The sequence below is a fragment of the Typopeltis vanoorti genome, chromosome 9, assembly GCF_054136105.1.
Source record: "Typopeltis vanoorti isolate ZY-2024b chromosome 9, IOZ_Tvanoo_1.0, whole genome shotgun sequence".
NCBI lineage: Eukaryota > Metazoa > Arthropoda > Arachnida > Uropygi > Thelyphonidae > Typopeltis > Typopeltis vanoorti.
The window spans coordinates 131,075,043-131,088,639 of NC_143557.1; the positions used below are offsets into that span (position 1 = coordinate 131,075,043).

The window sequence follows — 13,597 nt, forward strand, 5'->3', positions numbered from 1 at the left end:
GCTTCTTAATAATACTTCTGATCTCCGTGGAATGAATCAAATAGTGTGTAAATATTTCTCATGTTAAGGTTTGAGTCCTGTTGCATTTTTCATATAAAATGCGGCAGCACTCAAATTCATCCATCCATAATAAAAGGTTACAATCCGATTATCATATATGTGTGATAATCCGACTCACAAGTGATGCTAAGGTGCTTTGAAAGATTATCACTTTTACTACCAGCCAAGAAATAAATTCTGAAAACAGTGTATACATGATTTACACCGGAAGCAAAATATATTCTGAGGATAAAAAGGTTTACTTTGCTAAAGTGTATTGAAAGATATGAGGGCTGGATTATGAGTAAAAATGTGCTTCTGAGTTGTGTGCGGTTGTTGTTACGATCATTTTAATAAAAGCAGTGTGGATATATTTTGGTTGATCAACATGTTATAGTACTACCTGATTAGTTAAGATAAACTGACGGTAACCTATTCTTATTATACTTCATTTGCGGCTCTTGCATAGGAACTGCAGCACTCCCAATTTTTCTCGATATATAAATATATTCATTAATTTATTTATATTTGCATGTAATATTTAATTTTACCATCAAAATCCTATACTATTCTCTTGTTTTGTATAAAAATAATAAAAATCCATCTTGTAGCACTTAGGAGGGCGAAAGACGCTAGCAGCACTGTGTTTACCACAGTGTCATATTGCTACGCACGCAAGCATATGCACGTCATGGTGAGATGCGAGCTATTAGCGTAACGCGGCACTGTCCATCGCGCAGTTCCACTGTTGTTTATATGCACTTTGCGCCAGTTGTCGAGTGTTCGTAGTGCTTATCGTGTTTACTCCGTCTCTTTAAATATTTGGACATTACAATTAAAGGATTTAATTGTAATGTCCAGAAATTGTAAATCCATTCCTTTAATTACAATTAAATGAATAAATTTTATTTTTAAGTAATTTTGAATTATACTAAACTGTATAATTTTATCGATAATAAACAATATTTTTTTATGTTTAATTTTTTTTTTAAATTTTTACCATAATTTTGATTTTTGATCCAAACACGTATACACTGTACTTACAGTGTGTGCGCATGTTTCGAAAGTTGCAGCACCCCCACGATGTCAAGCCACGAGCCGCCACTGATCATTTGGCAATAATTTCATAATAACCATAATAGCGGAATACTTTGTTGAGAATAATTTAAGGTTTCTCAAGTATTTTATTTAAAAAATAAAATACCATTTATTTCCATTCTGAAAAAAATCGATTAATCTTATTTAATACATATTTAATGTAAAGGAGCGAGAATTATAAAAATATGGTGTATTTACATTATATTATTTTATTAATTTTTATTAAACTATTTTGATTATTTATTATATTATTTACATAGTATTATAATAAATATTTATAATATTAATCCAATGATTTTTTAATTCAATTATATGCAAATCATATTTACTGCTATAAAAAATCAAATCATTTTACTGCTCATGGATGCGAAATTTCTACAAGCAGATCTATAAAGATAACACATAGCATCTAATACAGTCGGTTACATGTATGATTAGGGATTGCACGTTTTCATGTCCGTAGAAGAAGAATATGGTGGTGGATTAATACCAGTATATAGCGGATTTGAAATTCCACATTCCGTAGAATCCAGATTTGGATATAGCTGATCAATGTGATACGATGGTGGCTGCGCTGTGGTAAAACGAGACGAAGAGATGGTAGTTATTATCATCCTTGGACGTCTTTGTTTACGACGATAGTATATATAAATCACAAAAATAGTTCCTCCCAGTAGAACAACGGAACCTACGGTAACTCCTATAGTCATGCCCACTGCTGTTCCTAAATGAATAAATAAATAAATAATAAGTTGAACGATGAGGCATATTTCCAAATTTGAACCTTTTTCTTTAAGATTAACCAACATATTTCGAGGTTATCAAGTAAGTTAATTTATTCAAGAAGGCAATAAAAAGATATAACAAAATCCGAATACAACAAAATATACTTACTGTACTGACAATAAGATCCGTAGTAAAACGATGTACACCAGCAGAATCCTTCACTACATGAGCCACCATTTTGACAAGATGGAATACATTTAGCTGAAAAAATATATATTAATATTAATAACCTAAATTTTCTCGAAATATCAAACGCATCTAAGTTCATAGTTTTAGCAACACTGCTGCGATTATGTTAAATGTTTACTGGGTGAGAACTAATACATGGATCATTGCCACTATTTATTATTTATTTATTTTATAAAAAAAGAGAATTACATAAAAACCACTAACCATACAACCATCAATAGGATTTTTGCAATGTGCAGTGTGCAATTCTCGTGTTATCTAAAACTGATGCATAGCATTTTTTTTTTTTTTTGAAACTTCAAAAACATTAAATAAATTAACTTTTAGGTGTTTGAACAAAATTGCTATTTTTAAAATAATATTTTAGAATAAAAAATGTATTAAATAAATTTTCAACTTAAATAATATTTACAAATGTTTTGTTAACAAATTATTTAATATGTTTGCATATTTCTTCCAAAAGAGACAAAAGGATTAATCAGTTTACATTACGTCCAATATTTAAATTTGTAAATTTTATATTTTTTAATGACAAATTATAAATATCAATAGCTAGTCAGACAAAATAAATGCAGCATAATGTAAAGAAAAGCATTTTAAGAAAAATAAGTATTTTGGTTGACAGTAGCTTTAAGCTTAAACTAATTCTTAAAACTTAATTTTTACAAATCGAAATTAAACACCTATTTAATAACCAAAGGGCTTGGCTATTGCTGTTACCCTGCCCCGATCAGATCTTTAATAGCTCAATAACACCTTATCCTTACACTGTCCTCTACAGATAAAGGGAAAGATAAAAAGCATTCTTGCTTCTCCCCTTTAAGCCAGTCCTTCTAAGGACTATAAGGTGAAGGATTTTGTCATCTGTAAAGGGCTCTGCAAATAAGCCATTGTTAATAAACCCCAACGAGAACGAAGGTTGATAATTAGTTCATATAAAAAAAAAACTCTTTCTGAACCAATCAAGTCAATTTCCATCAGAATAGTGTTTGAATGCTCATAGTAATGGTGTACATATGTAACATAACAAAACAATATTTCTCTTAGGATGGGACTTCAAAATTGCATTCCATATTCTTTCTTTTTATATACTTACAATAGTGACACCTGGTTCCGTAGAACGGAGTTGGGCAGGAGCAGGTGCGATTGACACATGATCCTCCATTCTTACATTCCGGAAAACACTCATCTGAAAAGTAGGATTATTTGATTAGTGATCCAGACAGAGAACCAAGTTTACAATTACAAGGATTAGGTTTTTTTTTCTTTTGTATGCAGCTGTTAAACTTTGCTTCTATTAAATAAAAAAAAGTCTTAAGTATGTTGTGAAGGATTAGTTATTAGAATAAGACAAGCGACTTTACAAGAATTGTTATTGTCTTACATTAGCAAGTTTTCTTCAGTTTCTTTTTTTCGTGTAAGGTTTTTTTCTGTCTTATGAGATGAAGTGTGGTTTTGTTGCATGTTTTTATTGAATTCATTCTTGTACGTGTAAATGAAACACGCATATTGTATTCCACGTCCCTCTGTCACGCGCTCTGCACCACTGAAATCGACGCTGCATGTTGGTTCGAGTAACGTGGGGCTTACATATTGTGGTCCAATCATGGAAACCCATGTTGGGAGCCTCGATTCTGAAAGTTTTGGGGCAGATTCGTGTTCCAGTCGATGTGTGGATTTTTACATTCAACGTGTCAGCTGATGAATAGCGTTTTTTTTTTATTTTTTATTTTTTTTCATACCATCTTTCTTATCACTGTACCCTCACGTTCGGTGGGTCATCCATTGTGGGGTATCACTTTCAGTTGCCCCCCCCCCAGCGCGTCACTGATTGTTGTCCTAGAATGTCCCAATCTGTCAACAATTTGCCTAATCCGCTTTCAAACTTGGTCATTTCTCTTCTCGTTGCATGACGTCATTCACCTTGACTATGAGGTGCCTATTGACTTCTTTCCAAGCAGTGTCAAATGCACTCTGGTAGCATCACAGCACGATTTGCTTCTCCTGTAATACTAATTAAATCAAATCAAACTACACCTGAGCAACACTTTTTCCTGCAGTGTAAATTGAAGGAATATGATTGTCATAATAGTATGCGTATACATATTTACATACACATGCTTAATTTAAAGATTTCTTTAATAAAATTAGTAATTAAACCTCCTTTAGTGCAATTAAAAAAAACGACCACTTAACTTTAATACCCAGTATATACACCTTTAGAACAAGGGAAGAATCTTATCCATTTTATCTAGTACTACCCTAATGCTAGGTGCGGACTAGATCCATAATGAGGTTTGCGAAATATTTATATCGATTTTGCCATTATTAATAATCATTTTTAGTTCAGGTGTAGTGCGATTGCGTTTCTGCATTTCTATGCTTTCATTCACTCTTATCTTTCTGCCTTTTATTCACCAGTTTGGACTAGTAGTAAAGTTTTTGTATTTGGATAATTGGCCACATTCATCACCAACAGTCATCGTAATCAGCAAAGATTGGCTTATCAACAAATGACTCAACTGAGGAGCAAACCTTCAATGAACAAGAATGTACGAGTAGAACTGAATAGAAAGGAGAAAATGTGCACGTACGCCCTACAACTTGTAATGTTTAAGTAACTATTCATGATACAGGTATCTCATATATGAAATCACAATAGCATATTATGAAAAAAACTTTACGGAAAAAAATTATTAAAAAAAGGGCAAAAACACTCTATTATTGTTTACATTTTTATATGACTATTCACCAAAAGTTATAAGCCTACAGTGTTAATAACGTGCGCCAGCTAAAGATTTCTTTGTATATTTTACTTTGTTTTATATATATCTACTTTTTAAAATATTTTACTTTTTTTTTTCATACGAAAATACGTCCATTAACGTCATGATCCTCATCCTCATTCCATAGTGCAGACCCAAGGGTCCACTTTCCAATTGCGGCAAGCACAGCACCATACAGCCAAACCACACAAATTTAGCTCTTTATAATTATGTGATTACTACTTCACTGAAGTGAATTTTACTTACCTAAAGCCTCAGCAACAAAGGAAATAAGGAGAATCCCAAATATAGTGTGCTTATAAGTGTAGTTTAACATTTTTAGGCACAGCAATTTGAAAAGCTGCCTGAAAAAAATAAAATTTCCATTTATTTAATTATTAAAATATTTAATCCTAAATTTTCAGACTACGAACATATGTATGGTCTCTATAGATATATAGCTATCTATAAATAATAATAATAATAATAATTATTATTATTATTATTACTATTATTACTATTATTATTATTATTATTATTATTATTATTATTATTACTATTATTATTATTATTATTATTATTATTTATGTATTTATTTATTTTAATGGTCAATTTAATGGTCTGTCTGTTTTAAATTAAATATGAAATGCTTCATATGATTAATATTTAATTAAATATTAACTAAATTGATTATTTATTCATGATTTCATGTTTCATTTTAATATTAATAATAACATTAATTTAATATTAAATATTAATTTCATTAAAAATATTATTTAGTTTATTTATTTAAGATAAATTTTAATTATATACTTAATTAAATATCAATTATTTAAATGAAATTCTTTTAAATTATTTTTAAATTAAACATTATTATTTTAATTAAAATGTTTTAATTAATTTAATTTAAAAATTTTATTACTTTTAAATTATTTTAATGTTATATACAATAAAATTCTTAAAGCAATGTCTGATAAATAAGTTGTTCAGTTTATCATCAAAAAGTAGCAACTCGTCTACATCACTCAATCTCAGAAACCGTTGGGTCATATGGCCAAAGTTTCTTGCAGGGTGTAAACAAAACTCTTCCATTTCTTAAATTCCAAAGACTTTTTTTACTTGTGGATTAATGTTCAAAGTATAACAAAGCATTTCGTTCCTCAAGCAGAAAATACTGATGTAAAAATTGTATCTACTAAATGGTAAGTTATAGTTTTCATAGCTTGAAGCAAACTGTGGTCAACCACGCGAGAGAAGAACAAATGAAGTCGCCATCTCAGCAGTCACACCAGGATCTCCACAACCAGGAAGAAGATGAAGTGCTACAAATGCCAGGAAGCGTTTGTAGCACTTCATCTATATAGCTACAAAAGCACGGGAAGAAAACTACATAACTTGCAGGAATTGCCAGAAAAACTTGACTTTCTCAGTTTAGGATCGTCCGAGGCTACATGGCAACGAAAATTGAATGCTAAGCGTGACGAATGAAAGTCATATGTAGGGAAAACAAAGAGATGCAGCCTTCAATTGCAGGCGGCAAACAGCCAACTCAGCAGCCAACAGCAAAGGAAATGGACGACAATAGTTTAATAATGTGAACAAAGGTAACGAATACGAGTATTTTATTAAATTTCATACTAATTCTATTGGATAAGTATTGCTGGCTGTTAGAGAAATTAAAAACAGTGTAAAATAGCTAACGGAAAGACAGTATAACTTAATAAAAGAGACACCGGAACAACTACAAGAATTAAATTCTGAAATACTACATTACGAACCCGTGAACTTACAGCAGCATAGAAATGATCTCCTCATAGATGGACGTCCAGAAACTGCATCTATGGAACATTTCACAGACACGGTACTTCAACAAAGCCAGAAAATTGGCGTTCCTAATTGAGCCAAAAGTTATCCACTCAGTTCATCGACTACCCCAAAAAAGAAAAAGAAAAGGTTTGTTCTAACCTCCGCCTGTCGCAGTGCGACTCATAAACAAACCGACAAATTAATAATAATTTTATCCGGTTGGCTTTTTAACATCATAAAAGCGAGTAGGATAAAAAATAAAGCAACGAAGGATCTTAATGGAACCCACAACCATATCCCAATCTTCCTGTCCGAGTACATAAAAGTAACGCCATATTAAGAAACTTTTCTACCATACAAGAAAAGTAAACACAGAAAAAAAACAACTACCAGTTTCTATGAGTAAGAGACGGGAAATGCCCCTTAAAAAGACATAAGATGTAAAGCCAATCCAAATAAAATCCTAAGACCTGAACAGGCTGCTATGTTAAAAAGAACACTAATTTGTCTTAAAGAAGGGAACAACATACTGTACCAACCTACATGAAGGCGGACAACCAAGTAGATCTAAAAACCTCGGAAGATGACAATTGCCACATTCTAAACTCGATAACGGAATGATAAAAAGAGACTACCCGACTATCTATTCTCCATATCAAAATCAAGCGCATTCACCAGACTGGCTTACCTTTCAAATTTATCTCAAGGAAGATATAGACAACACAGATATTTTAATACTAACAGAAGTATCCATAACAAACGAAGAGGCAACCATCTATCAAATGCGAAACTTTCAAGCACAAACACTGCAGACAAACTAAAGGAGACGGTGGTATAATAATATTTAGAAATTATAAATTGGATGTAAGCAATATAAACTGTAAATAATAATATTCAGAAAATATATACATCGAAGTCAAAAACACGCAACAAGAGAACTCGTTGCCATTAAACTCTATTTGAATACCACCCTATTTCAGTCACTACAAAATTTCTTGATGAACTAAACAGATGGCATTCTACCACAGAAGAAGGCACCCCAGAATATTTGAGGTGACTTCATGTCCATAATACAGCACAATACCTAGACCTCCTATACGATAACTTAATCCCATCTATACGATCGCATACAAGAGAAAAGATAGTTGAAGACACAATCATTTCATCCTGTATTGACCACATTAATATAGAGGCCCCCCTCCAAACAGCTATGCAGCTGCCGTCATAAAGTGTAAACTGGCAGACCATTATGTCACTGCACTGCAGCTTCATACTCAACCGGAATCCTTAAACTTCACTAAACGACTAACAAGCAAAATAGCATCATAAACGAAACGTAAATGACGAAATCTGAAAAATAGACTGAATGCAGATAGCACTTGCTAACACTGCTGATGCTATATACCAATCTTTTAATAAAATATATAACAAAACAATAAAAATAAAATAAAAATTCGCAGCCAAACTAGACAGAATCCACGGATCACAGAAAACATATTAATAGATACACTGCTTGGAAAGAAATCAACGGACACCATAGTGTGATAAACAAGCAGCCATTACACCACCTGAATAACATGTAGGACCTCCTTTCGCTGCGATGACTGGAACAATCCTGTGGGGCATACTTTGTACTAGCGTACAATAGTGATCAATAGGAATTTTGGACCATTCTTCCTGCAGGCATATAATAAGGTCCTGAACTGTTGTGGCGCAGAAGTCCTTGACCTCATCCAGTGTTCCAGTTCATCTCATAGATGTTAATTAGGGTAGAGAGCAGGGCTCTGTGGATGCTGGCCAAGTGTGGTGACTTTCATGTCCACAAACCACGCAGATGCAGCAGTCTTATGACACAGAGTACAGTCTTGCTGAAAGGTCATTTTCCCACAGAAATGGCACAAAGTAGGAAGTCGAGCATTGTCCAAAATATTCCGATATCTCTCTAAATTCAATTTTTGTGTTACCACAGACCTAAATTAAACCAGGAAACTATTATGTTGGAGGTTTAATGGATTTTTTACAACACTCAAAAAGAATTAAAATAGAATTTAATACTTCCTATATTTCGTCCTAGTCACTAGGACATCTACGGGGATTACAAAAACAGTTAATGTAACATGCACACAAAAACTTACAATACTAAGCCCAACCACGTGGGTGACACTAAAGTCCTATCTAGGTGGAGCGCCCTCTAGGGGCGGTAGTAGGTGGCCTGGAATGTAAGGTGGGACCTCTGGTGATGAGTGTTTCCCAAATCTTCGGAAGCTTAATGCAACCGTATTTATTAAGATATGGAGGTTGTTCGATGACTTATTCCAAAACAGTGTATATATATATATATGCGCCTATGCCCATTAATGTAAACAATTATTTCGGGTTGCGCACCCTGGATACAGAGGAAGAGAAAGAAATACTTCGAGGAAGACAGAAGAAACACCATCACCTGAAAAAAAAAAAGAAACAAACAAAAAGTAGATTGCAGCTCTAATTAAAATAATCATGAATATTTATTAGAAATTAGCATTCTTGGTATTTTGTATTGACAGTAAATGTGATATGTGTAATATACTTCGTTGCAATGTGATTCATCGTGATTATTCTACATATGTAAATGTTTGAGTGATCGTTAAAACAGATATTTGAGTGAACAAAAAATATACATCTAGGTATTATTAGACCTATTAAATATTATGTTATATTTAAAATGGCAACAGAAAATGCAATAAATATAGTAAGCTTAAATAAAAATATTTTAAAAAGAAACAAAAAATCAGGAAAAGGTGTTGTTAGCCTTTTATGCAATTTAAAAAAAAAAAATCCACGTGAGGTTTCTTGTTGTATAATGTTAATCAACTCACATTGCTGTCGTAATGCGCATGCCTAGTCACTCATCTGACCTAAGAATGCATTCCTCTGCATTTTTATTAAATATTTTTCTATATAAGTGATAAAATGGTATATCACTCTATTTATTACTATTCTGAATATGAGCTGGCTTTAGCATATTTTTCACAGTAAAAAGAAGTTTCCCATTTGGAAGTCCAGTAGTTTAATTACTAATGTATTTCATTTACAAATAAACTTTTCATTGCTAAAATTCTAAAAATTATAAATAAAAATTAAATAAATATATGTCAAGAATAATTTATTTTTTAAATTAAAAAAAAAGGTGCATATTTTTGTAATTTAAAACAGAGAGCTAAAGTGAATAGATAACCCCCCCAAAATATAAATATTATTATAAATAACAGACAATAGCAATTTAGGTGGAATCGGTGAGATGCGGTGATTGATTCATTCAATCCAATACCCTTGGAGGGTAATGGATGGTAATGCTGTAGCCAATGAAGTTCTAACTGAGGCTCGGCTATTGCTGTTACCCTCCTGCCATGATCAGAGCTTTAATAGCTCAATAACACCTTACTTATCCCTACACTGTCCACTACAGATAACGGGGAAGATGAAAAGCATTCTTGCTTCGCCCCTTTAAGCCAGTCCTTATAAGGACTGTAAGAAAGAATTTGTAGCAGTAGCCAATGAAGTTCTAACCGAGGCTCGGATATTGCTGTTACTCTCCTGCCATGATCAGAGCTTTAATAGCTGAATAATACCTTATCCCTACACTGTCCTCTACAGATAACGGGGAAGATGAAAAGCATTTTTGCTTCGCCCCTTTAAGCCAGTCCTTATAAGGATAAGGAATTTGTAGCAGTAGGTTTCACCCATAATACAATACAATTACCTATGATATTATAAAATTTATTTGAATCAATGATAGAGGGCAGAATAGATAAATATAAATATATGTAATATATAAAAAATTGCTTTGGAATTTTAGGCTTGCGACGTTCTAAAACTTTCAAAGTGATCTGAGTGTATTAGCTCAGTGAAGATGAAGATATTAATTATATAGTATATCTGTTCTGTCTGAAAGAAGCGCTTTGTTCCGAAAGACCTTGGTTCGATTCCCGTCCATGATGAGGAACCTGGTTAATTTCGACTAAAGGTGAGTTAGCCGATCTCACACGGAGGTAGAGGGTTTTTTTCACCCGGAAATTGGGGTTTTTCGTCCTTCAGAACAGGCAAACCTACCCCAAGAACACACACACACACACACGGACGCGCGCGCAAGGTTCCTGCTGAGAGTCAAGTTTTTGGAACATCCAGTACGACTCGCTTTTAAGACTTCCTTCTACTGAAACAAAAGTCATAGCTTCGCCGATGATAATGATTCGCGGATGCGACGGCTTACAGTTAGAAGTAACGGCCAACGAAGAACTCTTTAAAACTGCAGAGTAGGCACGCTAGGAAAACGTTACCTTCAATAGCACCAAGTCTAAAGTGCTCCAAATCTCACGCAAAAAAATCAAAATAACCTGCAACGGTCTTCCTAAACGGAGAAGTTCTCGAGGTAGCCAGTGAGTTAGAATACCTAGGAGTGATAATAGATGAAACATTTACCTTCAATAAGCACATCTCACATGTTACCGAAAAAAGCTTACAAGTAGTAAACTTCCTAGGTAAGTCGGCAAGATTAAGTGGGGATTAGGCCAACGAGCGCTGAAAACAATATATACCGGTGCTATACTACCACTGATATCTTATGCTGCACCTGCCTGGAAACATACACTAAAATCAAAGATAAACCGACAAAAATCAAACAGAGTTCAATGCCTTATAGCCATACATATAATTAAAGGATACAGGACAATATTTCTCGAGGCAGCTTACATTATTTCAGCTCTAACACCGATCTGCCTAAAAATATAAGAATTATATCTTGTATATGACGTCACTTCCGGAAAATATAATGAAAGTTACAACATCGATTCAAATTACTTCGAACTCCCGTTTCTGTAGGTGGCCTCATCCAGCAAAGAGAATATATATTAAGGAGAAGGAAAGCTCCGAAAGCGACGATTTTCAAATATAGACTGACAGAAGCAAAACCGAGCGGAACGTCGGTTGTTCTTTCGTTGCATACAACAGACAGTCCATTATACAAGAACGCTGCATCCTCTCTGTTCCAACAACCAAGCAGAACAACTTGCTCTAGTTCAGGCACTTACATATCTCCCGGAATTAGAACTCAACGCCTCTCATCAAAAGACAGCAACAATTTACAGTAATAGTAGAAGCACTACAGACGACATAAAAAACCAAAACAACCATATAGCATTAATAGAACAGACAAGAAATCTGATTCCGAATCTCACTCTAGAGGGATGGGAAATCAAGTTCTGCTGAGTGAACGCGCATACTGGGGTAGCAGGAAACGAGAGAGCGGATCAGCTGGCTAAAGAAGCAGCTGGAAACGAACAGCCAGAAACAATTTACCAAAAGTACTCAAAATCTGCTATAAAAACACTTGCAGAAGAGAAAGGCCTAGGCTTGTGGGACAAAGAATAGAAGACATCAAAAAACGGGTCAACAACAAAAGAATTTTTGCCAAGCATCAGAAGTAGACTCCCGCTGAAAAGACACGCCATTTCTCCAGGTTTAACCACGCTACTAACGGAACATGGAAAACTAAGATACTAATTATACAGAATCCATATCCCGGAATCGCCATCATGCACTTGTAGTCCACACCTTCAACAGACTGTTGACCACATACTCTACGACTGTCAGCTATTGGACTCCATCCGGATATAAGTGGCCGGTATCAAAACAGGGACTTATCGAAAAGTATTAGTCAGAACTAATTAAATTTGCCAATAAGTTGATCTTATTGGCAAATTTAATTTTTAATCTAGTGCTTGTAATCTAACATAAATTGCTGATATTGTGTGAATTATATGGTGTTAATATATGAATATATAAATATATAAATGTAAATATGCATATTGAAATAAAAATATAAATGTAAATATGAATATTGATACAAAAATTGTTAATCAATACTTGTTAGCTACATGTAATATAAGCATTGTATGCAATGGAGCATGGAGGAATAAATTTCCTCCTGGTAGAGTTACTGTTGGAAGGAAAATGCAAAACACACACACACACACACACACACACGCACGCACGCACACACACAGTCATGAATACTTTCCCTTAGGGGTTGAAGCAGAGGAGTGATGAGCCGGCTGCATTAATTCGTCGTCGTACACCCCTCATCAGTGGACTCGACTTGTTCTAAGGGAGGGATGAGAAAGGGAAAGGATTCTGTCTGAAAGAACGTTAACATCACAGAATTTTAATACTGCATTTACTTTAGAAAAACTATATGAGAGGAAAACATATATATTAAATATCATCGTATTTTAACTTTAAATAAGTAAAATTGGCAACAACAATTTTATATGTTTATTTTTTGAACCAATATATTCCTGAAAGTTTCACTAACCTGACGATTGACTTTTTTAAGTTAACATCAGTAACGCTCAGAAAAATAACAGTGGAACACACAGAACACTGTACTGGATACTACTCTTCAAGTGTAGAACTTGAAGTGTATGTGTATGATAAGAGTTACTTTTTATCAAAGATACAAAGGACAGTGAATCAGAAATGATGACGTATTTATTGCAAACAAAACAAAAATAAAAACTAAACCTATACAACTGCTGCTTTTGCTTACGTAAACACATATTTTTGTAAACAATTTATATTTATCATATATAAGAAGATTGTAAATATAAAAAGAAATATTTATTTTTCTAAATAAATCTTATTTAGCAGAAAAAGAAAAATATATTGTTTTATAACAGAATACACCTTTTATACAACTGAATGTTATGAAATAAGAGAAATTCCGATTACAAATTCCGATTACAGAATCGACCGTGAGATGCGGTCCTTGATCCTTGATTTCATATGAGATGCCCATATAGGGTAACGGATGGCAATGCTGAACCAATGAAGTTTAACTGAGTTTCGGCTGTTGCTGTTATCCTGGGTAAATGAGT

The 13,597-nt window shown here is 33.5% G+C and overlaps 1 protein-coding gene across 1 annotated transcript; it reads right to left on the bottom strand.

Moving 5' to 3' along the window:
• Positions 1–1,471: 1,471 nt before the first annotated feature.
• On the bottom strand, positions 1,472–13,128 carry LOC150103560 (uncharacterized). The gene is made up of 5 exons (XM_090398266.1): positions 13,036–13,128; positions 5,145–5,242; positions 3,209–3,301; positions 2,032–2,124; positions 1,472–1,861 (listed from the first exon to the last, which is right to left on the bottom strand). Exons 2-5 carry the CDS (start codon positions 5,212–5,214, stop codon positions 1,572–1,574), a joined length of 546 nt encoding a protein of 181 aa, XP_090254392.1. The 5' UTR covers positions 5,215–5,242; positions 13,036–13,128; the 3' UTR covers positions 1,472–1,571.
• Positions 13,129–13,597: the final 469 nt, after the last annotated feature.